A 27,384-nucleotide genomic window follows, 5' to 3' on the forward strand; every position below is an offset into this window, starting at 1 on the left:
CGTCTTCATGACTACTCACAAAGCAAAACAATTAAGACAGAAGACTGGGCCCGGGTGTTCTCAGATGAGAAAACTGAGAAAAAAGAGATGGAAGAGAAACATGGTAAGTTTTTTGGCAAGTCCTGCCAGCCGTAACTCTCCCACCCCAGCCCCTCCTCTGAATCCTTCCATTGTATCCACACCACAAATCCCACACTTGGCCTGAAAAAGCAGAGAGGAGACTTGACTGAAATATACACTGGATTTTTTTTTTAATAACATTTTATGGGAATGCCCAGAACTTTTAGGAAAGATTTTATCTAGTTATACAAAATAAGAGGTTAAAACCAAGGTCTTCCAGTAAACAATGTCACTGTTTTCTGTGTTCATAGAACTCTTTTTTAAGCTTCGACTCTAAGCATTCAGTCTGGAGAGACTTTTAAAAGCTGTAATGCTCAATTTTTTTTTCTCTTAGGAGTGCTGCAACTTTGTAATCAGCCTCTCTTTACTTTTCAGGCTAGAGCTAATAACAGGTTTCAGCAAGCAGTCTGCAGAGGTTCAGGGTCAAAACAAAAATGCCTGACTGCCTGAGTAGAGTGAGGTCTAGCTGCCGCTTCTTTTCTCACACTAATCTCCTGAGAGGTTATAGTTTTTTAACTGCCTTCTTTTGCTTACATTACTTTTTAGACTCACTATTTCTGCTCAAATGTGAGTTTCCACAAATGATTGTCAGGTTGCCATTATGCTATAAACACACAAAAAAAACCTCCTTACTACCAAAGTTAGTTTGGGCCTGAGCGCCCTGCTGTGGTTTTTTGTGTAATCTCTCAGTTGTGCGTTTTATTTTCTTACCACTGGCAGCATGACGCCTTTCACTGTTTTCCATTGCCGCTGGTGTTTTTAATGCCAAGGAGATAGTTAAAACTTGATTATACAGTTTGAACACAGTTTTGAAAGATGCAGTGTAGATATAATAAATCTTTTTGTATGAATGCAGACAGTAAAAAGAAAACACACAAGTTCATTATTGAACTTTAGAAACATTATAATCAAATTAAGCTGAGTTCAAAGGCCTGCTTTCCCATCTTTTCAGGGCTTTTAACCGCATCTCAAACTCTCTTTAGCAAATAGAGCTATTGCGTGTGTCATTGCTTGATCTAAAGCTACTTTTTTGACCAAAGCATCTTGCCATTTGTTAGTAGCACTGTGAGGCTATGTAAGCAGGAGCTGTGCTGTGCTTTATGTTCCGCACAGTACATGAGTTTACGTTCCTTCATTTGCTTTGTGTGTGTCAAATGACAGTAGACTGTGCAGCATGTAAAATTGAGTTATGCCAGATAACCTATATTTCACTTTCTGTTCTTACTGAAAGAAAACCTAATAATCTGTGTAATCACACAGTTGCATGTTATTTCATTTGTTTTTATCATTGCATGCGCATACAACAAATGATTGTCTACACTTCTGTTTGTTTTTGCTGGAAATAAAATCTAGCTGAGTAGAAAATCAGTTAAAAATTGCAATGACTTTATACCCAATGCAAAGAGCTGCATATACACTGAATCTCCCTTTACTGGCTTAATCGTTTGGCTCTGAAATTTTGCAGACATCTCAAACTCAAATCCATCTATCATTCACAAGTATGCTTGTAAGATAACAGGTCTCACCTCTTTAAATGCCATCACTTGTGATCACATGAAATGAGCTATTCACTTAAGATTATTTTGTCAAGCAAAGCTTTCCTCATGTGATCAGCTTTGGATTTTTATAATTGTTCATTTATCTTGTGATGGATATTTGGTGTTTGCTCACTTTTCTTTTTTTTCAAACAGCTTCCTGTCACAACGCCTGAGCATTTTGTGGCATTTATCTCACAAAAACACATTACACTGATCTTTTAAGAGAAAAAAGTTCAATATTTTGAAAGATAAATATAATATATAAATATACCTTTCTCATATTTAGTCACTGAGGAGATAAATTTACAGCCAGAAGATGCATATTTCAGCTCAACATAAAGACTGAAAGCTTGCTTCTGTCCTATAAACACAAAAATCTGCAGTTAAATGAAAAAATTTGAACCTTTGACCACCACAGTTAGGGAATCCAGTGGCCCTGTTATAGCCTAGTTGACATTTTGTTGCTATGATCTGGACCCTCAAGACACCTTAGAGCAAGGGTGGCCAACGTCAGTCCTAAAGAGCCACAATCCTGCAGTTTTCCAAGTTTCCCTGCTCCAGCACACCTGACTTAAATGAAATGGATCCAACAGCGTATAAGTATCTTTACAATGACTCATTAGTTTAAGTCAGGTGTGTTGGAGCAGGGAAACTTGGAAAACTGCAGGATTGTGGCTCTTTAGGACGGACGTTGACCACCCCTGCCTTATGTGACCGGAAAATAAGTTATTTTGAGTAATCACCTTAGTCCTGGTGTAACTTTCCCACCTGATCTCATCTCATCTCATCTCACAAGGGGTCACTGAATTGGTTTGATTAGTACGGTAATGATGTCAGTCAGAGCTGTTTGTGATTATGTATTAATCTGTTTGCTCTAAGAGAAAAAAAATGTCATCTCCCGATCTAAAATATGATTAAAAAGTCACAAATGAAGGCTTGAATTGAGATGCTTAATTATAGCCCTGTGTCATAAAACTAATCTGTAACTCGATAATAGCACTCAAGACCACCACAGAAACCTTAATTTAATACAAATACTTTATTGACAAGGTGTGTGTGGCATATGTTTTGATGGATTTGCTAAATTATGAGAACATAAACCAAGTTTGTCTTAATTTTACATTTGCAAAAAGACAAAATGAAATTCCGTAATGCATACATAGAATCAAAGTGCATATTCTTGTTCCTTTTTATTTTTTCCATATACACATTACACTATACATAAATAATTGCATCGTAAAAATGACTCAAGTATTTACATGTATAATATATTTTATATAATATATAAATCTTATATTAAATCTAGGTAGATTACAATTAGGATACTGGGTCAGGACACCTCCTGTGAGTCTGTGAGTATCTCTGTGCTATCTGTGGTTGTTTAGAAGCACCTCCAGCCAGCAGGGACAGGAGGTGATGAACTGTCTGGAGTAGCAGGGACCCCATCCTTTAGCAAAACTGATGCGGACACTGTGGGGGTCCCAGGGCCCCTCCTGGGTGTCAGGCTTCACGCCATGCGCCATCATCCAGCTGGAACACTCATAATCGAAGACCTTGAGCGAGAAACCCGGCATAACCCGTTTCACACTCAGCCCTCGAGCACTGGGTGGGTCCAGAGTGGGTGAGTGGACAAACACTGGATGCTGGCTGCGATTGTACACCCACACTCCGTCTGGCTCACGACTCAGCATAATGCCAAAACCGATTTTACTGCGAATCTGTTGTACACTGCTACTGTTGTTCCCTCTACCTCCGTGGCTGTGGTGTCCTTGAGAGCCGCATGTACCATGACTGCCCGGATCATCACGGCGACTGTGGTAGGCATTGGTGTGTAGCTGGCCGAGGCAGAGGCCGGTGCCCTGAGGTAGGTCATAAAAAATGCTGAGCGATGGCTCATAGGCTGGATAAAGGCGACCCACACGGGTACGCTGTTCCCAGTAGGCAACACTGCACCAGTGAGAGCGATGTCCCCCTGAGGTCGAGGAGCCGAGGGAGGTACCAGTGTCTGAGAGAAGAGAAAAAAGAACAAATAATTATTGTTTGCATCCTCAAGTGTGCTTTTATTTTACATCAGGCCAATCTGTTCTGGATGAATTCAGCACAAAACTGAAAGACATGAGGAGACATCAGCTGATCTGGCCCAACTGAGTTTTTTGTGGTTCCTACAGTTTATGTTTTTCTTTTACTCTTTATTTGTGTTGATTTGTTTTGATGCATTACTTCTGTTTTAACTATAATTTTGCATGGTATCCCTTAAAATAACTTATAATAACTGCACAATCCCACCCAGTCCCTTGGCCCCACCATTTTGCTGCAATTCTCCACTTTGTATGCTTTTGTGTATGTTTTGGTGTCCCATTTATTTTAAGGATTAAGAGAGGCAGTGGTCATCTAGACCTTCAGATGAGGAGGAATGGGATTTGGCGTTATCAGACCACCCCTAGTTTCCTAGTCTTTACACTGCATCTCAATACATGCATTCCTGAGAACAATAAAGTGTGTCAGCTCAAAACGGCAGAAAATGGTAGAGTGCTTTCATTTCAAATGTTGTTTTTCATTCCACAGGGTGAACAAACAAGAACATATCCCACAGCTTCACATGCAAAGTTCAGTACAATTGTTTTACCCACAGAACTCATAATTTTCCTTTTAGTAAAGTTTCAAGGCACCAGTAAGTTTTCACTTCTCATTCAAATTGTTTTTAAAATATAATTAAATTGTAGTTTGTCAATAAAAACATGGCAAATTAAATTAATTTCTGATCATTAATTCTAAAATGATTGTGATAATGTTGCTGGAGAGCCTTTAGTAACACAACAGTCTCTCACAGGTTCCCGTTAGGCTGTGATCTAATGACCGCTCATGGCTCCTATTACATGTGACAAAGTGATGCAAGATACAAACACACCGTTATTTCACAGATGGAGACTGTAAATTAGTTTTAGCTACAAACAAATGTCTTTTGCAGGTGTGTTGGAGAAGGAACATGCAGGGAAGTTGTACGTTTAAAACAACTGAACAAATAAAATTGCATGTTAGCATGCTGATCATATAGAGCAGGGCTACTCAATTTGGTCCCAAGAGGGCTGCAGTCCTACAGGTTTTCAATGTTCCAACACACCTGAATGGATCCAACAGTATATGGAGTTCTGCACAATGAGTCACATATTTGAGTCAGGTGTGTTGGAGCAGGGATACATTGAAAACCGGCAGGAGTGCAGCCCTTGTGGAACCGAATTGAGTAGCCCTGATAAAGACTGTATGAGGAATTTAACGTCTGAACTGAAAAGTGAGGCCAATGCGGGAATGCCCTAAGTCTGCACTCTTTCTAATGACCAACAGAGGGCGACTAACGTGGCTGCAAAATGGCATCTACATAAGTCTCAGACAAAATTACCCTACTTCTTGTTGAATGTATCATCTCAATAAAATTTTCTTAGTAAGTTTACAGTTCCAGTTGCCAGTTCTCTGTTTTATTTAGTGAAGCCTGATGCAAATTCTTATATTTCAGTTCCAATAATAAGAAATAGAAGTAGGTTATGCAGCTTACTATATTTTGTGCAATGTTTCCTGAACAAATTAATTGTCACATCTGCTGCTTGTTAACTCGTCCCTCAAGTTTTCTTTTGTTCATTGCCAGTTTATTGTATTACATTAGCCTATGTTAGTTTGTTATGTTAGCCTGTGTTTGGCATGTCATTCCTGATTGTCTTTTAGTTGTAAAGTCAGTCAGTTTTCCAGTCATCTTTCAGTTTAGTTTTCTTCCCAGTGTTCCTGCTTCTCCAGCACATTCTGTTTGATTAAAAACCTAAATCATGTCATTCTGTATATCCTGGGAGTTTTGCATTCGGTTTCATCCCACTGCTCTGACAATATGTAGACACAAAAATGGTTCATCTCTTGAATTAGACTATTTTTTTTTTCTTTTTAATTACACGTCAGCTTAACAAACTCCGCTCTGAGAATAGTTAGGTACAAGTACTGGACTAAAACTTTGTGAATAAACAGCCAGAGTAAGGAAGAAAAAATGACAAAAGCCTGGATAAATGTCGCTCAAGACCACTTACAAAGATTTTCTTAAAAAAGTCTGGCTTGTTGGAAGCAAAATGTTGAGAGAGATCACGATTCTTTTTTTTAAAGACAGAATTGTGCCTAATGGTGTTTGGTCTACAGCATGTGACGGACATAATATTCACTCTTCAGTTATCCCTTTATGCTATGAATGAAACACTTGTTACTTTGTTTTGAATTTAGTCAAGCTTTTCCCTTTAATTTGTCACCCATCTGTCATACTGGGGAACGGGAACTAAAACTGTCAACACTGATCACCCCACTTCCTCTACTGACATCCCTCACCATCACCCTCTAACTCTCCTTCAGGTCTGGAGTTAAAGAAGAGGTTTAGCACAGTGGAAAGGGGAGTTGGGGGTTGAAAGCATTCAGCTCTCTGTCAACCAAGCACAAGCCCATGAACCCCTGACCCCCCAGCCCTCATGCTATCAGCTCACATTAACTCCCACACAGAGTGATGCCATTATTTTGCTCCAGAGACTCTATTGACACAGAGGATTTAAAGACCCATGTGCCTGTGGCCCCATTCCTTTCATATTCCAGCGAACACCCCCTCTTCATCCAGCAGGGGCAAGAATGGTGGCAGCCCTTCTCCCATTAACCAGATGCTTTTGGGAGAAACCAGGATCGAGATTAGGCTAGGTGTGTTATGTTTGCACAGCCGCCATTTTCAATTCTGGGGGGACTGGGTATACATAAGATTTGTTGGTACAAGCAAGAGGAGATGAGTGTTTGTGCACAAATATATGCACACACACAATAAATGATGAGATGGGGCCTCACCCATGCACACACTCACACAAATTAAGCCTTCTGATCCAAACAGTGCAACTATAACACACATGCATGCACTCACACACAAAATTGCACTTCTCATCTGAGGTCCACGTGTGTCATTAGTGAATTCCAGGCTGGCAACTCCTGCGGTCTGGAGTTTTTACAGCTCTCCAATAAGAGAGCAAGCTGCTCAGCTAGCAGGATCGTTCTCTCTCTCTCTCTCTCTCTCTCTCTCCCTCTTTCTCCCTCTCTCTCTCTCTCTCTCTCTCTGTATCTATCTATCTATCTCTGTCTCTTTTCTCCCAATCTATGTCTGTCTTTTACACACACACACTCACACACTTTTACAAGCCGTGCTCTTCCCTGTAATAAGGCAACACAAACATGTCTGGGGAAACACGGGGAGACTTTATGAGCTCATGATCAAATTAATTCCCAAAGAAAACATAAAACAAACTGGGACTTTTTAGAGTTTTTTAAGACATATAGCACACTTTAATTTCGGTCATGGTGTATAATGAATGATGCAACAAATGACATGCTGTTAAACTGCAGCTTTTAAGGTCACTTGACAGCACAGAGAGAATGTTGTAAATAAGAAGTCAGAAAACAGTTTTTCTCTTAAATGTTTAAATCTCATATAGCTTAAGTCTTATTATCTAAAGTTTTTACATTTTCTCTCTGTATATTTTATGCCTTATGTTAAGCATTTTTGATACTTCATAGTTTTAAGTTTGTGCTGTATGATTTCAGTTATTGGGTTAAAAGTTTATGTTTCACTTTCACACCATATCTTACTTTAAATAGTCTCTAAATTAAGCAAAGAATAAATGTCATACAACAGCCTACTGGTTGATTGTACCCCCTCCTCGAGGGGTGACTGATATATTGTTAGGTTCAAAACTCTAAATTACCATTTTTGTCAATGTTTGACAGTGGAACAGAAAGTCATGTTTAATGTTTCTGACACAACCCTTAGTGTCATCACGTTCAGCCTGGCTATCATCCAACTAAAGGTATAACAAGCTCTTGTGAGAAAGGCGAAGGAGGGAGGAAGGAGGAGGAGGGGGCCAGAGGAGGAGGGAGGGCAGCCGACTTCTTCAATGGAATTTTTAAAGAAGGGTTCAAACTAGAGGTTATCAGCGTGTTTATGTTCAAGCGGAGGAAGTTGAAAAACCGTGCAAGCCTGTGATGTGAATGTGCATGCCTGCATCTCTATGTGAGGGCTGGCAGCAATTACAGCGTCCTGCAAGCGTTTAAGCCAACCACCATTTAACAGCTCTGTTTACCAATTAGATAAGTAGCTTTTGTTATTTCATTTCAAAATCACTGTCCCTTAGTGCCAGTCTCATTGAAACATCCACTAAACTTCACAGCTGTTTCCAGCCAAGAGCTAAAAAAGCTAAAAAAAAAAAAAAAAAAAAAAAAAAGTGGCAAAATGAGAGGAATATATAAACCAACTTGCTGTAATTGTATCATAATAATCTGCTACTTCAATGCATTGGGTAATTTTCTTTACTAAAAGTTCAGCGACCAAACAGTTGCAGTGTTATATTCAGACCTTTGCATAAAGTCCACGGGTGTTAACATTTTTATTTCTTCCCACATTTCCTCATTTTCTTTTTTCTGGTCTTGCCCCACCCAAAATAGATAATAAAGGAATATATTTTGAAATAAAATAAAAAACAGCAACATATTCATTCTCATACGTTTGTGGAGTGCTACCTTATACTGAAATCAACATGTAAACACAACAGTTTGTAGTTTCCCATCGCAAATCTCACAAAGTGTGGTCTCCAAGACAAACTACATTAATTACATCGCCTTCAGGAGAATAGCCCTGCGATTTATTCCATCATCAACACTCTCTACCTCCTACTTACGATGCCATACAGCAGTCTAAAAAAAGTTAATTAGGTACATTTATTTACCTGTCCAATAAAACTGAAACAGCTCAGACTTAAAAATGTGATTTGACAACACAATTTTGTATGCAGATGGATACAGTCAATGTGTATGAAACTGTATAGTCTATGAAAACATCTACTTTTCTAATCCAAACATCATGTATTTATTGTAACCTCTAGATTCATGCATAATCCCAAATCCCAAACGCCCATAAACCCAAACACTCCAATCCCTAACCATTACTTGGTGGGAGAATTGTAGAAAAGAGAGTAATTGATTCAAGAGTAAGTTCAGAAAAAGACAAATAAAAAGTGGCAAAATTCAGCAGCACAGAAATAATCTATGATTTTTTACTTTAGGACACAGGTTTAATACCACCCATTACCTCCACCTGACCCTGATTATTATTTTTTGCTGTAGTCAAGTGGCAACTGTCAATGTCTTTGTCATGAGCATCAATATTGTTATTAGAGAACTGAGAGTGGAAATGGTCATTTTTTAGACTATCCTGTAAAATTATGTTTTTTCAAGGACGAATGTATGAATTTTATAATGAGAATGTGTTGTTTTAAAGGTGGTTCATAAAGAAGCATTAGCTCCTTTTTACTTTTTAAGCTACCATTACACTGTGGTGCTGACATAAAATCTTGTGTATATCATGATTTACAAGCTCAAAATATATCAGTCTAAGGCAGTGGTTCTTAACCTGGGTTCGATCGAAGCCCAGGGGTTCGGTGAGTCAGTCTCAGGGGTTCAGCGGAGGTCAAGACCCACACCCACCTCATATGATTCGTGATGACATGCCTCACTTGGCCATCATTGGCTGCAGGTAATCACACTACATTTTGTGTACCAGTAAAACATATACCTAAAAATATATCTGAAAAAAATCACATTTTCTTTTTTAATGAAAAGGGTTTGCTGAATGCACAATGTTCAGTACTTCCAATAAGGTTGAGAACCACTGGTCTAAGGTGAGCATACAGGTTTTAATAGAATGGCAGGTTTGATGCCCTGGGAATAAGAACAGACTGACTGGCAGTCTTAACTTCCTGCTGTCTCTGTTGCTGGCTAACCAACACACAACAGGTCATTTTTAGATTTTACTTTTTGTAACTGTTGAATAAGCAAAATGCAACACGTTAATTAGTGAACTTTAAAGGTGCTAGTAGGATGATTTTCGTTAAACAGAAACAGGGTCCCAGTCCTGATGCAAAGCTAACAGTAGCTTAAGATATAAAAGAAAGTCAAGAAAGCGGTCTTTGTATACCTCTGATTCCCAGCTTTTAAAGAAAAGAATAAACATGTTTCCCTTAATGTTCTTTTTAACTCCTTGCATTTTCTCTCTCCCTGTAGCCTAAGCAGTAAAGGTTTCCTCCTGCTAACCTTAACCTGCATGGAAAGGAATGAAACGGGAGGAAAAGGGGGGAAATAGAGGAATAGAGAAAAGAGAGGGAAAAAGACTGGGTGAAAAAGGGAGCAGCAGAATGAGAACCTGCCAAGCATAACCAGCATCCACGGAAAAAATGAAGGGAGAGAGAAAGAGACTGTGAGAAAGAGAGGGAGGGAGGGAGACCCTTGTCTTTCATCCAGTGCCAAGGATTAGATTCCCCTCCAGTTATTAGACTCTTCCACTGTGCTGAAAGAAGTGGGTGGGTTTGGGGAGAGGGAGGAGGAGAAGGAGAGGAAAGGGTTGTGAGGGGGGACTAGAAAGGAGGATAAAAATTTTGCCACTGACCACTGTTGGTCACATCTAAGATGCTTTGTTATGATTCCATTTCCCCACAGTTCTTAACCCCCCCCCCCCCCCCCCCCCCCCCCCAATCCCACCCAAGACAAAACAAAACAAAACAAAACAAAAAAAAAAAAACTATGAATAAAATCAAATAATTGTGAAAATCCCTCCCTGCTTACAAATAGTAGATTTTACATTGTATGAGACAACTATCATTACAGGGCAACTTCAATCCAGCAGGCCACATTTAAGCTGGCGTCTCGACTATCTCTGCCATCAGTGAGCTGCCTTATCGCCAGACATGGCCTTTACAGTCGAATACAACCAGAGCTCTCACTCGCAAACACACATACACACACACATTCTTGCACACACACCTTCCCCATTCCCCATTTTTCCATTGTAAAGTTGATCTATTGATGAAACAGAGTACAACTATGTTTTGCATTTAGTCACACTAGAAATGTACCACCATCTATAGGCGTTCCTTGATCCTGGAAGGCCTTTGAACCACAGGAAAGCTAGTGTGTGTGTGTGTGTGTGTGTGTGTGTAAAATTCCAAGAGAAGATCTTGAAGGCAGAAAGCTCCTCCAAAAGGAAGCGAGAAAGTAACCAGTTTCCTGCATTTCTGCTGCTACTTCAAAGTGCCATACAACTCCAGTCAAGAAATGTCCCAGGATTTTCCTACATCATTTAATTCTTGACAACTCTGCTGTCATGTCTAATGTCTTCCATCAAATGTCATACCAAGTTCATGTTGTCATTGTGGCCATAAAAACACAGCAAAGTGAGGTGACACCTTCGAAAGTCTTTGGATTTATTTCTATCTCAATTATGCAAAAATGGTGCTGATAATCCTTTTAAAGATAATTCAAATTATTTGTGGAAAAGCTACATTTTTCAAGCACATTCAATGCCACTGTCTTCATTGACAAACACAGCAGCCCAGTTTCAAACCTTATGGTGTCTGTGCAGCTCCTATGCAGCTCCAAGACAGTTGTAAGTAGACTTCAGACTTCAATAACATGTTGCATTTTTATTAAGATATTGCAGTTTTACAAATAACTGAGTGTTAGGTTTGGAGAAATTACTAAAACAAAAGATGATTTACGGCTGAACAAAGAGAAAAAAAAGCAGACTCAGAGCACCAGAGCTCGCTAGTTGACAAGTCTCCCCTCCCAACACATTCCTGGACAGGCCCTCTTCCTCAACACTTCCTCCCCCCCTCAGCCAGTCACAGGGGTCAAGTTGACAAGTCTCTCATTGAGCCTCACGTGCTCCCACTATATGGCCTTCACTCCTCACAACATAATTACGCTCATTTATGGATGGAATAGATCCATTTGTTCCACTATGAATAAGGAATTATGAAATTCCTTCTCAAACTTTATTTGGATGAATTATCTCAATGTGAAACTGCTGTGTGGAAGCGTGGGCACAGAAACACAGTGTCGACTAAAAACACAATGCACAATCACAACACATAACTGACATGGTCAGGAGGTGACACAGGCTGCACTTTGCCTCTTTTACCATATATTAAACCTGTTTCATTTGGAAGCAAAAGAAAAAACACAAACTAACATTAAAACCTCACTGAGATGACATTTCTCATCAACGTCAGAGGATTAAACACCGTCAGTGTGGTTTTAAGTGGATGAATGCTTTGCACACACGCAGTCATTTGTTCTCAGTCACAACAGGCAGCTACATGTCCTGGAAATGGATAAAATGTTAATTAAACAAACTTTTTTGTCTTAACTCTGTGTTGCATTCAGATCCTACAGAGCAGGCGACAGTTTGTTGCATTTCATAGAGTCAGAGCCCGTCGACATCTGCAAAGAATCTTTAGGTTCAGCAGCATGGCAGGGTTCCATTAAAAGCCAAATTGCGAGTTGGCAAAAACTCTGAGGGAACAACGGAAAGCCACAGCCAGTCCTGTAATTTAAACCTTATTTTAAATTGTGATTGCCTGACAACATGGACTGAAAGAGAAGGAGGAGGAATACAAGTTACAAAGACATAAAGAGGGAGGACAAAAGAAAGAATGAAAGAAAGAGCAAAAAGAGTAGCAGCCAACAATGAATATTCTGTATCATGTAGAGACTATCCAGATCAGTAGGCATACACTGAATGCTAAGTAAAACAGGAGAAAAACTAAGCTAAAATAAGAAGATGAGGGAATAATAAAAGTGAAGAAGTATACTCAGTAGTCCAGTATTTTGCTTTTTTGGGAGCATCTTCATCCAAGAAGCTGCATTTGGCATTTTAACTGATGTGTCAGCACTGAAGAATTGGAAGGCTCCAGCAATTCATATTTTACAGCTTTTTGATCAAATACAAAAGACAATGACATGGGGAAGTTAAATAGACTTTGAAGTAGTGGCAACAAAACATCTTAATTTATAACTTGTGTTTAAAATAAAAAAAATCACTACACTCAGGCACGCTTGGCTTCTCATTAACCTTACAACACTTGAATGTGTCTGCTTCATGCATGAACTGCTCACTTTTCTGTAGAGGTTATGATGGCAATCGTTTTTACTCATTGTTTGTGGCACTGAACAAGTCTGAACTGCATACATTGACACTGTTAATGGAGTCTTAATTTGGCCCATTTTCTGCTGTCAAACTTAAATAAAACTGATATATTTCCTGGTAGTGTTTAGATCTTCTTTCTCCAAGAAAATGGAGAAGAGATTTATTGCAAAAGGCTTTTTTCATCTAACATGTGATTAAATGAGCAGTTTGGTGCCCAGACTTGACCAAAATTTTATAATGAAACCAAACAAATAAAAACAGTACCAAGTAATGATCCCACACGGGACACAAAACCCTGTCTCCTGTGTGAAAGTCAAGAGTTTGAGTCATTTCACCACGACCTCGACCACCAAATGCTGACTTTTTGACTGCTTTATATTGCCTCATATTTACAGCCAATTTAATAGGCCACAACAACATAAGGATTGATTATGCATAGAAACATGAATTGTTTTGGTTTGACAATATTTGGGGAAATAAAGTGAAGGAAATTAAGTTTCTGTTTTTCCTCTTTGTATGCAAAAGTAGGAGAGACAAGTTCTGAGACAGCTATCAAACATATGAAGATGTTTTACAGTTGAACCACAGGTTTCTCTATGAATTATAGCCAATTATTTACAGTTCTCTGCACAACATAAGAAAAACATGTTGGACTTGTTTCCGGTGCACTATCCAAAGAAAATTCAAGTATATTTTATCTCACCCTCGATCTTTTATAACATCCCATAAACATTATATGAAAAGTCTGAAATCTAACCTTACATTTCTGTCAATATAATTTCCAGACAATACACTTTGCCTCTTATAAATTTTACTCATATGCCCCTGGATAATCTTCCCAAACACATTTTAAGGTGAAATAAGAGGCAGGGTAATCTCTGAGTCCTGTCAGTTCGGAAAAACCTGCTATACTTAAATCAAATTTCATTATCAAATAATGTTTTAAAACTAAAACACTTCAGATTTGTAGTGAACTCTAATTTTTCCTTGAACCTAAATCATTTGTTGCCTGTGCCTGTACATAAACACAAAAAAGCATAACAATGCTGAAATCCCTGTGAGAACATCCTGCATTCAAATTTTTGTAATTTGTGATTTTTGTTGACAGAAAGCATGATCTGCTTGCATGCTGTTACTGGTGCCAGCTGTATATGTTTCTGATAGACATTTTTTATATAATAACCATTAAATCAACCTGATTCCCAAATTTCCCTGAGGACTCTCCAAAGGGACTAATAAAGTATTTCTATTCTATTCTATTCTATGTTCAGCTTAAAATATGAAAACCAACCAAATCAGGACTGTAAAGGGACAGAAAATCTGACATTAGATCTCTGAGCGAGCCATGTGCTCAAGTGTGTACGCTGCTTAAAGTGAAAAAGAGCCATGATGGAAAATATTTGAGGAAATGGCAAATGGTTAATGAGCCAGCACTTGATGTTGAATTCCATAGTCTAATGTGTCTCAGTCAGGCATAAGAGCAAGTGTTGTACATGTGCCAGCAAACAGGCTGGTGGTTCAGGTCACCGGGAGGACCCGTCCAGACTTTAACAAACAGATTCTCAGTGGACACATTAAAAAGTGTGTTTACTTTCTGTCTTTGCACTAATTTTAAATGTCAAGACATTGATGTACTTAACAAATATATTTTAACATAATTTCTGCCAAGGTGTCTTTGTTTAGGTCCAGGCATCTGTGATTCAAACTTTGAAGCTTGAAGGCAGAAGCCCAGTAGATGATCTACGAAACCTTTTTCAGCTGCAATCACCTGCACTGACCTGTAGAGCTTCACACTTTAACTAAACTCACGAACACAGCAAGGTGCCGTCAAACTCTTTAAAACCGCCTTCCTCCAAACCCCCAAGAATCTCAGTTCTGTGTGTTTCTGAAGTATTAATGGTAATATGTTCAAACATGTATCCAATGTCACTCTCCAGAGTCAGACCCCCTTATCCCACTCCCACTTCTTTCACTCCTAGACCCTGCTCCCCCTCACCTTCCCAATTTCCCAACATTCCTGGGCTGTGCCACATCAGTCAAAGGGCCAATTCATGAGGTTAATGCTGCAGCGAGTGCAGACAGGGCTTTAAGACAGGATGTTTGGCTGATACCTTGCTCTGCTTAAGCAAACAAGCCCCCAAAATATGATTACTGAGGGCAGAGAAGGAGCAGTCCTCCTGTCTCATTTCAGTGCATCCAGGCCACACTAATGCCTACTAAGTATCATTGGTTTACTTGTTTCCACATGTTGAAAAGCCCAGGCCTAATAACAACAAGGTGAGCTAATGTTTGACAGTTCCAACAGTTGACAAAAGCTTTATCAATAACTTTTTGGCCTTGTTTTTCTAGGATTTTGATTCCTTAACATAACAAATTATGCCACAAACTGTTTAAAAATAGTAAGAAATGTAATATGAGCAACAACATCAGGATTACACATTACACATCAGAAAAAAAAAGTTGAATAAAAACTTAAATTCATAGTGTGACCCTGAACAGGATGAATTGGGCATGAGAAAAGAATAAATGAAATATCTAATATCAGTTTCTGCAAATGTACAGACATTTAAATACTGCAAGAAAAAGTATTTAACCTTTAATCTCAATCCCCTAGTTTTCATTTAATTTCAAATACTGATGCACAGTCAGGACCCTTTTATGTCACTGTTTTGAAGGAGCAGGGTGCAGCACTTAGTGACACCTAGTGGCAAAATTGGAGATTGCAACCAAGTAAATACTTAAGGCTGGCTCTCGTTTTCCAAATGTGTATGGTAATCTTTGGTAAATATTAAAAATGTCAAACTCTCTCCAGAACCAGTGATTATTTTAATTGCTTAGGGCCACTTTAGAACAATGTGGCCTCTAATTGGAATGACAATATAGGTCCACTGTTTGTATCCTCAAGCACAACCCATAACAGTTCTGTTAGGTACTGCCTCTACAAGCTGCAGGAGGGAAATATGAGCATTTCAGCATCTGAGCCGACATCATTCACGAGTGTTTCCTTTAACAAGCCACAAAATTCTCCAAAGAAGGCAAGAGTAAGTGTTGGATGGGGCAGTTATGTGTTTTCAGCAGTGGGACAAGTGTTCAAAAACAACATATTTGGGAGGAGAAATAAAAAATGACTAAAGTCTACAAAACTACATAAATAAGAACCTGGTGCAACATCACAGGTTTTGAGGAAAAAAGTCCATCCTAGTGATAGACAGAAATTGCTTGCTCAAAGGTTATCAAAACAAAACATTTTGCACAATTTTCTAGTTTGACCCACAACATCCTACTTTACTTTAATCCATTTCTTGTATATTTTTGGACTCCCTGATTGCACTAGATGTGCACCATATTCATCAGTCTCATTATTTTAGTGCCAAATAAAATGTTCTTGCAAACAAAAGTTTGTGCAAGCTTATCCGAATATATTATTCAAGGAAATACGTAGCTTTGTGGATACGTACATCCACTGTAGAAGTAAAAACACAGAACTGCTCATCAAACAAATCACTTGATGGGCAAACATGTGTGTGCACGTGTGTCTATTTGTGTTTTTTTTTGGCTCGATAGAACCCCTATGTGAGTACTCCGAGACGATCTTATCATAGAGTCAGACATAAATTCCTCCCTGTCTCTTTCCCTGTCACACAAACACACACAAACACACGCACATTGACAATAAGCAGTTGAATGACACATGTTGTTGGAGTCACAGAGGGACGATCCATGTAGTTATAAGCACACTAAACTTCCAGTAGGCTTTTCCCTTGTCAAAGTAGTCATGTTTTCTGCAGTTTAAAGGGAACGTTAACTGATTGAAAGATACAAGAGGCCAGGGCAAAGGTATGTATGGACCACACCCAGCTGTTTCTTTCTTTTTTTTTTCTTTAAGGCTTAGCTACATTGCTGCTTTTAAAGAAATAAAAACGAGATGCTAAAGTGCTTGAGCACATTTTCAATGCTTGTTTTTGTTCTAAAGAAAACATCATAGGCTCTAGATGATACACCAGAGGATTACCCACACAAAAAAGGATTCCTTTACACTTTTGAAAGATCTAACCAACATCAAGGCTTTTTTATTTTTTCTTAAGGCTACATTGACTTCTTTGATACATGTTGGACTGGGCTGCTTGTTCAGCTTATTTCCTGTTATTCGGCCAGCTCTACCTCCAAACAGGAGTCTTATAACCTGTCAAAGTTAACAACAAAAGCTACATGCAGATTTCTTGGCTGCCTCTGTTTATCCAAGTCTTGCTCCTACTTATGCTCTTGGCCTGAGCTCCGGTTCTCGGTTCCAGCGTTCTGGTGAGGGGGGCAGGGGATCAGAGACCACACACAAACACACACATGTAAACTTAAATACACACACCACATCTTGTAAGAAAACCAGTGTATTTCCGCTCATTTCAGCAGGCAGACAAAAGAGGGCTTGGAGATGCTTCAAAATCAAAACCTAAATCTTGACCTCTGACTGTCTTGTGGCCTTGACTAAACAGACTGGTTGACATTTGGGCCTTACTTTACTAATAACACTTTTTATTCTATCTTTGCTTACAGTAATTCATTTTTAACATCTTTAGAAATTAGCCAGTTTTTTATTAAAAATGTGCAGCAGTGAATGCTAGCAGGGAAATACAGTATTTTAATCTTAAAATACACGTAGACTCATTTTTATGCATCTATGCACAGAAATCTCTTAAATCGCTTTATATGTTTTTTAACAGTCAGAAAAATTGTTCAGAACAAAAACGCTCTGCAATTGTATTTAAACCCACATATTGAAATACAATATGAAGAAAGAATACCTGAACTGAGCGGAATAAATAAAATAATTATAAAAAAAATGCTTTTAAAACAACTTTTCCATCTACTTTTGGCCAAACTTTGACATAATTGTCAGATCTATTAGGATGTATATTTAAATGTGCATAGCAACTTAATAACTGCCTTCAACTTTACACATCAACTTTAAAAAAGTAGCCACAGGTCCATGATGCCATGACTACATTGCACTGAATTTCTAGGTGCCCATTCACCTTTCAACACCATCCACAAGTGAGCCCAGGGAGGCTTGAGTGAGTAGGTTTGTGGGTTTCTTCTAACGCTACAAAGACCTCTCCACCCGACCCCAGCACGTAAACAAATAAAGCTCCAGTTTCATCATCGAGAGGGGGCTGTTTCCTGTCCCAACGCAGCCCCCCCAGACTACCACAGCACCCGTCCACTTCTTTCCACATATACACATGCACACAAAACTCTACACCGCCGCCTCATCAGAGTGGCTTGGCTCCCCCGCCCCCAAAAGTGCCAGCCTCTTTCCACTGCTCAATTGCAGGGAGGAATGAAGGGATTTGAGGGAAGAAAGAGGGAAAGAGGGGGGATGGGTGGTTAGAGAGGCAAAGGGGATTGGGAGTATGCACGGGGATCTTATTGCAGCTTCGTCCCAGTGAAATATTTTGCTGTGGAGAAAGCATAGATGGGGAAGGAGAGACAGAAAGGCTACACTGCTGCGGCATCCAGATAGTGAGACCCCCCAGACCCCCACCGAGCCCTCCATGCCTCTCTCACAATAGGAGCTTTATGTGGTGGAGTTTTTGGTTGTCTTAGCAGCCTTTGAAGATGGGAGGAAAGCACAACATGATAACACCAGTAAATATAATTTACCCTCTGTGTAAACAGTCAGAGGATGCATGTTATGCAAGTTTGCATAAATGAGTGTGAGCATCTGTGTCATGTAACTCAAACTTTTCCACTTGGGCTTCAAAACTGTTTTGTGGGCAAAGTTTATTCTGCAGGAATGCTGACCAACTTTTAGCATCATACACTGCTGAAACACAACCACCTGCCCTTTAACAGTGACTGAGTACTTTGGAAAAAATGCAAGAGACTCACCTGTGTAGTCTCTTGGCATAATGTGAGGAGGACTGGTGTGAAGGGGGGGCGCCGTTTCAGTGTAAGACAGAGCGGAGTCTGTTTTTTGTTGTTGTTTTTTTTTTTTTTTTTTAAAAAAGCATAAAAACACAGCCAAAGAGTGAGATTCAGATAATCCACATTTCATTTAAGTTGTTAATCCAAGAATAAATGTTTAGACTATTTAAAATAACAGATATATGTAAAGACAAAACTTATGTAGGATTTTACAGAGCCATAATGAGCCATTGATGAGTTAATCTACAAATACATCTACCATAACAGCCTTTTTGAGGAAAAGAAGCAGGGCAAACAGATCCCCACTTTTAATAATAGGTGTCACTTTCAATGCATGTGATTTTGCAAAAATGATCTGTGTTTCCAATCTAAAAATATGGGGCCAACTCACCCAGTGGCTTGAGTTCATCTGAATGGGACAGAGAGTATGGGGGTGGAGGTGATTCTGAAAAAAAAAACAAGGTAAAGTTAATGGCCATCATGAAAAATTTTACAATTTTCATACTGAATTGGGGCTGCTTCGTCTGTTGTCACTTACAAGCGTAATGCAATATGTTCTTTTAAAACACCATAAGAACCATTTCAGAGGTGAAACATGGTCCAAGAAGTATAAAGTTTTTTAAATCATTATTCTCAAAGATCGCTCTCTCTCTCTCTTTATATATATATATTTATATATTTGTGTGTGTGTGTGTGTGTGTGTGTGTCTTTGTTTTTTACATTATTGACAACATGAGTTCTAAACATAGTCATTTCTCAGAGGGGGGGGCTGTTAATCGGACTGGTGCTGTTCTCTGTTTGGATTGCATCTTGACTTTGATTCAGACTCATAGAAATCATTCTGGAAAAGCAGCTCAAAGCTGAGCAAAGCTGCTGCTGCTGGGACAGTCCCTTCAGTCCAAAGTGGACATGGTTTTGTGGCTGCGGCCCCTTTAAGAGCAGAGCCAGTAATTGCCGGAGTCCTCAGTCAGTCAGATACCCAGCGAGTCAGTCTGGCGCCAGCGCTATGCAAACTGTATATTATCGGCACTCCTTCACCTAAATAACAAGAGGAGGACCTCCTTGTCAGAGGAAAAAGAGCCGAAGTGCAATTTGAGAACGACCTTTAATTCGGATGATGTGGGAAAGTTTTGTGAAAGAAGTATGTAATGTGTTTGGAATGTCCAGAAGAAGCAAAGCAAAAACTAAGTAATGAAACGTTTATTAGATCATATGCCATTAAACATGAGTGGGATGAAGCTGTCACATTTTCAGACCGAAAATAAGCAATTTTAAGCGCAAGAAAATGTTTCACGGCATCATCAGCAACAACTGGAGAAAAATAAATCTGTTTGTGGGGGCTTTTCTTTCCCCGTGATTGACGTTTCAATCAACAATAACATTCTTCAGCTGCAGGCCGCGAGCAAGCAATACTCATTTATTGGAAATACCCTTTTTTCATGCTATCTTCAGTATTGTCAGCCATCAATCTTTCTGGCTTTTAGTATAATTAAATTCTCGACGCACTTTATTTTCCCAAAGACTTCTTTTCACGGCCCACCACCTGATGTTGGACCTGCAAGGTTTTTCATGGGTCTCGGGAGCCCTCATAAAGATGTGTGATGGTTCTTGTGATGGTTGTATTATTGGAAATTTGCAGGCCAGAAAGTATTCTATAAGTATATCCACTGGTAATTATATATTCGAGCCTTTGCAGGGTCTCTGCCTTGATTCAGAACCCTATGAATTAACCTCCCACCACATTCCCGCCCCTTCAATGCTAATGTCCTCACCTGGCCCGCATAAGCGGCTGTAGTGATAGGGATTGCAGCAAGCCTTTGCACTGTCCACTGCGCTGAAGCTCTGGCAGTGGCACAGTGCTTTGAGTCGGGCTGAGAGCGGTAGGTCGCTCCAGCGAAACAGCTTACACAGAAGATACTGTGGAGAGATGTGATGAGCGCCGAGCCGTAGCTCAGTGCTCGGCACCATGACACACTCGCTGAGTATCCCTCCTTTGGTCTCTACAGCCTTCACCAGGGCGTCCAGAGATCTCTCCTTGAGTCTTTTTAAAAAAGCATGAGCTGTGCTCGCGAGTTCCTCCTCCATCACCGTACGCCTCGGTGCGCACTGACAAGGGCTGCCACCGTCTTTTATCGGGGCCCAGTAAGGGCTCCGGGGTCTGACATCCCATTCCCCAAACAAACAACACGTCACCGTCCTACTGTCGCCCTCCTGTTCTTGCCAGGAGCCTCTATGCTCCGGGACGCACATGGCACCCCGGTCGTCGTCAGGCTGCTCCTCTTCCTCTCTTTCTGCGCTCTCCGTCAGGTCTCCAGCATCGCCTGTGAGTCCCGGAGCCGGGTCAGTTTGTGTCACCGACCTCTGCTCATGTTTGTGGAGCTTTCCTGAGTGTCTGCCACCCGGACCGTTCCGTCCTCCCTCACATCGTCTGCTTCCATCCCGCCCGTCGCTCTCGGTGACCAGACGGCTTCTCCAGAGACGCCGAACAAGACCTGAGCGTTTCGACTTGAACATACGACAACCTAGACAGTTTTGGATGAGTCCTGTCGGTCCCGTCCTTCTCTCGGGGGATGCCACATCGATTTACACTTGTCGCCCAAGACCGGGAGTTTGTGCACGGTGCGCAAAACATGCGCAGCCGGTGGTGACCGTTTTCTGGCTTGTCCACAACATCAGAATGTTCTTTTCAGTCATACGCAACGCTTAACATCACTGAGCGTCTTAAGAGAGAGAAGGCTACACACAGTCACTGCCCAGTGACCTGCTGTCGCCAACTTAATTAAGCCGCAACTTTTGCCAGCCCTCTTACAAAGCCTTCAACGCACCTACAATCTGGAGATCCTGCACACAATTCACAAAACATAGTTAGTCCGCCCAAGGACCAGGATCAGTTGACATGAATAAGAACCATGCAAACACTTTTCCAGAATTTCTTCTTGAGCCCAACAAACCCCTCTCGCTAATTCCGTCAAGCCCGAAATAAATCCTCACAACACTGAAATCCGGATCATTTATATCGCTGGAAGCAACAATTCCGCGCCCGGGTCCCTGGATAACGCAAAGATGTCCGGGGACTCCGGTGCCAAACTCCAAGACGGATTCCGTGCTGAGAAGTTGTTTTAAAGAGAGCTGGAATTACTCCACTCTCCACTCCCCTGGAAGACTTTTTCGGACGTACACACATGTACACACAAACACGCTTAGGCACACGCACATAGGCTGCTGCGCACACACTGTCAAGTCAAACAGAGTTAAACCAGGAGGCCACACCTGGGATTGTCAAAGTAAAGATTTCAGTAGTTAAAAAGTTCTCTCTCTCTCTCTCTCTCTCTCTCTCTCTGTGTGTGTGTGTGTGTGTGTGTGTGTGTGTATGTATATATATATATATATATATATATATATATATACATTAAATAAAAAACAAAAACAAAGAATATTTTTGTTGTATTTTACAGGAGAATTTGTTTAATTAAAAGACAAACAGACGATTGGTCATTTTAAAAGCTTTATAACAAGGAGCATTTTCAAATGTGTGTTTCCCAAATTGCTCATTTTCACACTATGTGAAATTAAAATATTTTCAAACAATTCTACTTTGCAAATGATAGCTCTAATGAGTTATCAATTTAAAATGTGCTGGAAATTGTATTTGATATAGTATATATTTTTGTCTCGTTTAATTAAATTTATTTTTTAATAAATGTAATTATTTATTTGATCTTTTTAAAGTTATTTAATTTTGTTGAGATTTTTATCCATTCTTCCATTGTATTTATTTTACTTTGTCCAATTATTTTAATTTTTTTATTTTGTTTTATTTATCTTTGTATTTGTATTCTTTGTATTTGTATTGTATTGAGGAACATAGCTTTTATTTTGAACGAAAAATCTTTGCACTTCCGATATTTCTCTGTCTGCTTTGACCATTGATGTGTTTCTCTCTCTCTCTCTCTCTCTGGGCCCCAGAGGAAAGCTCTGGAGCCATTGGTTGATTCCCGCCATCATGTGCCAGTCTAGACACTTTGGCGGCTGGGAGACGCACTGATTGTTGCGCAAACACGGTTTCAAGTTTCTTAACTCTTAAAGACACAACATCGTGCTTTGCTGTGCTCATACTGGAAATGTTCAGCAGTTTAAGTCACATTGACCACCAGTGATCATATGGATTAAAATATGCATATAGATCTCTAATTTATTGGATTATCGATCAGCACTTGTATTGTTAGATGAAATCAAAGTGTAGTCATTGTCTGAACTTATCTAACATAGTCATTAATGTAGTCATTATGTTAGAATTACACAGTCGGAAAAAACAGAATTCATTCATTATCTTAAAGATGAAAAGTGATCAGTTGCTAGAATCGGGTGCCTCAGTTGGTCCTGACTTTCAGTTCAGCCTAATAAGCTGATGTGTAAATCTGCATCACAGATTCTTTGCATCCAGCCTGAACTTAAAAAGAGTTTTAGTTTTTTATTCTTAAGAACTTCAGAACTTTGTACTTTTACATAAAATATCTTGCAATTATTTTCCAATAACAGTGTATAAAAATAGTGATTTATAGATAGAGAAATAAAGCGTTTTGTAAATCATGTGACAACATAAATAACAGGTATCATAAACTGCACTGCAGTTCCTTCATTGGAGATCAAGTAAAGCAGGTTGTCCGGTAATTACAGGGTTGGGGTTTCACTCCCAAGTTCCTCCTGCACATGCCCTTGAGCAAAACACTGAACCCTAGATTGCTTGTAATATTTGGGATAAGCACCCTGAGCTTAAACTGGAGGGTTAGGGTTTCCACCAGTATGCCCACTACCTGTCTCTGTGCCAACATGACTGCTCCCACAGATTTTTTTCTAACAGCACTTTAAGTTTTGATGTTGTGACTGTTTAAGAAAGGTCATCACAGCATTCATGTTCAGTGACCATATAAACCTCATATCACTTTGTATTTCTGTGGCATGGATGGACACTTCTGTGTGCTGGTCCAGCATCAGTAGGCACAAACTTTTAAGTGTATGAAGGGCTACTGGGCTGGCTGTGGAAGTGAGAGTCAAGTTACAGTGAGAGAGGGCGAGAGTTGAGGATGAAGAGGAAAGCAGTTTGTGTGTGTGTGTGTGTGTGTGTGTGTGTGTGAAAGAGAGAGAGAGAGAGAGAGAGAGAGTGTCTTCACTGGGCACCTGTTCAAAATGTGCTCCCTGTGTAACTCAATAGGTTGCAGAGATGTAGAGACGGAAGAAAGACGTGTTTTGGAAGAGCTTTGTCCAGAGCTGAATGTTTCAGTGGACACATAAGCCCCACTGGGGTCACATCAGCCCAGAAAATCATGATGTATAGCTCTTTTAAAAAACGTCCATTATAATATTTTTGTTCCACTGGTTCCTGAGGCGTACAGTATAATTTACGGGACATTAAACTACTTTCCATTCTGGTGTTCCTGTTTATAAATCATTGTTTTCTGCAACTCATTTGAAATAGTAAATAAAAAGAAAAAGCTAGATGAGGGTTATTTCCTTTTCTGAGTCAAACACATAAATCAAAAATGCAACATACATGTACAGCACATTCCTAAAATTCAGAGTTCTGGTGTATATCATGTTGTCAAAGAGAAATATAAACAGCAGGTATACGACAGAGTCAGGCGTGGCTGAAAGATGAAAACTATTGCAACTAATACTTCCCAAAGCAATGAAGAAATGTCACAATAAAGATGCTCATACAAAGCAAAACAATTTTTTTGTCATGACATATATTATTAGATGTGTGATCTAAATTAAACAGGAAACATCAGCATACAGTGTGGGATATTAATAGTAACAATGACAAAAAAGCACAGTGCCAAAGTTCAAACATAACTGGTAATAAATGTGAGTCAAAGCAGTTGGCAGTCACATGAACATTGTTCCCTTCTTATCAAATACCGCTTATCTCACATGCATAAATCCCACCATGTCTAATGAAATGACTCATAGTAGCAAAGAACAATGTTTATGTATGATACAAGATTAATGTAAAAAATATTAATTGTGTTTATAACATTAGTTATAATGTCTTCTTATTTACTGAATTCTAGCTTAAAAGTTAGATATTTATTTTAAACAATTATGCCCCATTTTGATATTTGAGTTTACACACATATCTTTAATTTATGTTGTATTTGAGAACTGGAAATTATTGGGAAAAAAAACAACAACACACTTTTAACAATTAACCTCAGATATTATTCAGGGAAGAGCTGAATATGTTATGTGGGCTAAAATATAAAGATGGAAAAATGAGGGGAAGATAACAGTTAGAAGTCACTTTACAAAAATAAAATACAACAATTTGAAATAAATTAAATTAAATACCTGATGATGATAATAATAATAATAATAATAAATTGGAAATAGGACATTAATGCTGACTGTCAGCCTTTGGAATATCTGTGAGGAACCAATATTAAGTTTTCTGATAAAATCAGTACTAATCAGCTCTACGCTGACACTTGTTCCATTACAAAGACAAGTAAAACAAATTTAATATAAATATAAATACAATATAAAACTGATCAATAGTAAGAAATCCTTTTTGTAAGGCTTCCATCATCAGATAAACAATCCAGATAAAACTGTTGTGAAATCTTCTGTTAGCTGTAGACTGACTGATTCATCAAAAGTTTGTTTTCTGTTTTGCTTTTGTGTTATGTTTGCAAACAAACATTTTGAAAGAATCCGTGTCAGACTAGGAGATGCCGTCAGTTTGGCTGCTGCTGCTAAATGAAAGCATGCTGGTTGCTTGTGTTGGTGATAAGGTGTGTGTGTGTGCATAAAAAGCGTGGGAAGAGGGTGGTGGTGGTGTTGTATAAAGGTTGGTGGGAGAGTAGACAGGGTGTCCGGCACCAAACCACCTCCCAAAATAAACGCTGTCCCTGCGTCTCTGTGTCTGTCCAGCAGCAGACCCGCGGGCTCCCACAGCAGCAGCGGCAGCAGAGAGGAGTCTGGGGCCAGGCGGCCTGTCACAGGAACAACATGTCATCAGCTTCATCGCTCTTCTAATGGCTCTACTCTACAGCAGAGATATGGCAGACAGTGTGTTGCCCCACCAAGGCGGCAGTTTATTCTGCAAACACACACACATACACACACATGTGCATACATAAACATTTGTGCATGCACAAACACTGTTGCTGCCCACTCCCAGCCACTTACAAGCCAGCACAGCAGAGACTAGGAGGCCCCGTTATGAAAACATGCAGGGGTGCTGGAGATAATGTCTGGCTAGACCTCTGGACTCGGGCTAGTCGGCCTTAATCTGATGAATCCCTGCATGCAATCTCTGCCAAGTTAGTAACATTAGCAAGCTGAAGTATTTATCTGTTTGAAGCTCTTCCTGACTTAAGGAATAGTTGAACTCTTTCTGTCTGTTTGAAATGGTGCTGAGAATGAAGATAGTGATTCCAGTCAGTGCAACTCACACGCTTCAACATCACGCTTCTAAAGCTGGCTGTTGTCTTCAGACATTTTCAGAAATTCCAGGACTCAGGTTGTTTCAATATTGCTTTATCTATTAAAGTTTTGCATTTAGGTAACTTTAACAAATGACTGTGCTGGATATAAGATTTCTAATAAAATAATATTATTAATAGACCCCTATTGATCTAAAACACATGTTCACTATAGAACAATTGCCAATATCAAGTAGCAGTAAATCAGTTTGGTCATCTTGTGGACAACCTCTTAATGTAAGGCATGAAAACCGTCAGAATCTTCATAAACAAGGAGGATAATGTGGTTTTTGGTGGATTAAGTTCACAGCTGTAACAAAGCACCTATTCACCCAAAATCAGCTTCTCTCGCAGATATAATGCCAAATTAGAATTTTTAAAATAGCACAAGTAATAACTTTGTTTCCAGACACCCAATGATATCATTCTAAATGAAATGCTTGAAAATCAGAATCCGATACCCTTTACTGGTATTGGTACATCCCTAATTTGTTATTGTTTGTTTGTTTGTCTGGTTGTAAGGGCTAACCAAGAGGTCCCAATAAAATGGCCAAATGGCATAATTTCAAGTTCTGACTTCCCAGACTTAACCCAGAGCAGTTTTTAAATTCACCTACAAATCCAATAAAAAATTTAGACACACTTTCCCATAAATCCAGTGGGAAAGTATGTCTTAACTTTTGGCAGGTAGTGATATTGACAGGAAATGCAACTAGCAGACAGGCTGTCATCTCAGACAAACAGCTACTAAATATATAAATAGCCAGCCTGACTTTCTTTAAAAATAAAAAATAAAGAATTTCATTTTAATTTACAACAGACTCAACCAAATATATTTAATGTCTTGTTTTGCAAACTTCCTGGTTGCTAGCAGGCTGTCTTTTGTTATCCCAACTTAGAAGAGTTGATGTATTTTCTCAACTAATCCTCTACATCAAAAATCTAATTTTACTTACAAAAAGTTGTCAAACTATAATTTTCTATGAGTCAAAGTTAGTCTAGATTTATAGAGAGGTTTTAAACAACCTGCCACAAAAAGATCAACAAGCATAAAATTAAAGGAATGTAAATTTAATTAGTGTTTACTGCAGACCTGTAATGTTCAGTTTGAATTTCCCTCTGAGGAAAATCTTGCTACAGTATCTCATCTCAGTCTTCAGCAGAGCAAACTCTACACCTTTTGAGAGTGAAAGTTTAGATGCTGAACTCTCACTGTTAACATTTCTTAGTCCAGTACACATTCTTCCACTTGTGCAGGATTCCTGGCACCAGAGAGGGGCGTAATCAA

At 39.3% G+C, this 27,384-nt stretch overlaps 1 protein-coding gene across 2 annotated transcripts; it reads right to left on the reverse strand.

Moving 5' to 3' along the window:
• Window positions 1-2,700: 2,700 nt before the first annotated feature.
• LOC121645624 (mothers against decapentaplegic homolog 6-like) lies at window positions 2,701-21,777 on the reverse strand. Of its 2 annotated transcripts, XM_041994167.1 has the most exons (4): window positions 20,385-21,777; window positions 19,004-19,057; window positions 18,577-18,654; window positions 2,701-3,663 (listed from the first exon to the last, which is right to left on the reverse strand). In XM_041994167.1, exons 1-4 carry the CDS (start codon window positions 21,124-21,126, stop codon window positions 3,026-3,028), a joined length of 1,512 nt encoding a protein of 503 aa, XP_041850101.1. In that variant the 5' UTR covers window positions 21,127-21,777; the 3' UTR covers window positions 2,701-3,025. The 2 variants fall into 2 exon arrangements, with proteins under 2 accessions (XP_041850101.1, XP_041850111.1); XM_041994177.1 differs by lacking the exon at window positions 18,577-18,654.
• Window positions 21,778-27,384: the final 5,607 nt, after the last annotated feature.

The sequence above is a fragment of the Melanotaenia boesemani genome, chromosome 1 (assembly GCF_017639745.1).
Source record: "Melanotaenia boesemani isolate fMelBoe1 chromosome 1, fMelBoe1.pri, whole genome shotgun sequence".
In the NCBI taxonomy this organism is placed as follows: domain Eukaryota; kingdom Metazoa; phylum Chordata; class Actinopteri; order Atheriniformes; family Melanotaeniidae; genus Melanotaenia; species Melanotaenia boesemani.

Excerpts from the sequence above, each read along its gene's own strand:
- LOC121645624 (XM_041994167.1), bottom strand. The coding sequence starts at position 21,126 with ATGTTCAAGTCGAAACGCTCAGGTCTTGTTCGGCGTCTCTGGAGAAGC. Across the intron at positions 19,058-20,384 it reads CAGCCGCTTATGCGGGCCAG|AATCACCTCCACCCCCATAC; the intron begins GTGAGGACATTA and ends TTTTTTTTTCAG. Across the intron at positions 18,655-19,003 it reads AGATGAACTCAAGCCACTGG|ACTCCGCTCTGTCTTACACT; the intron begins GTGAGTTGGCCC and ends AACAAAAAACAG.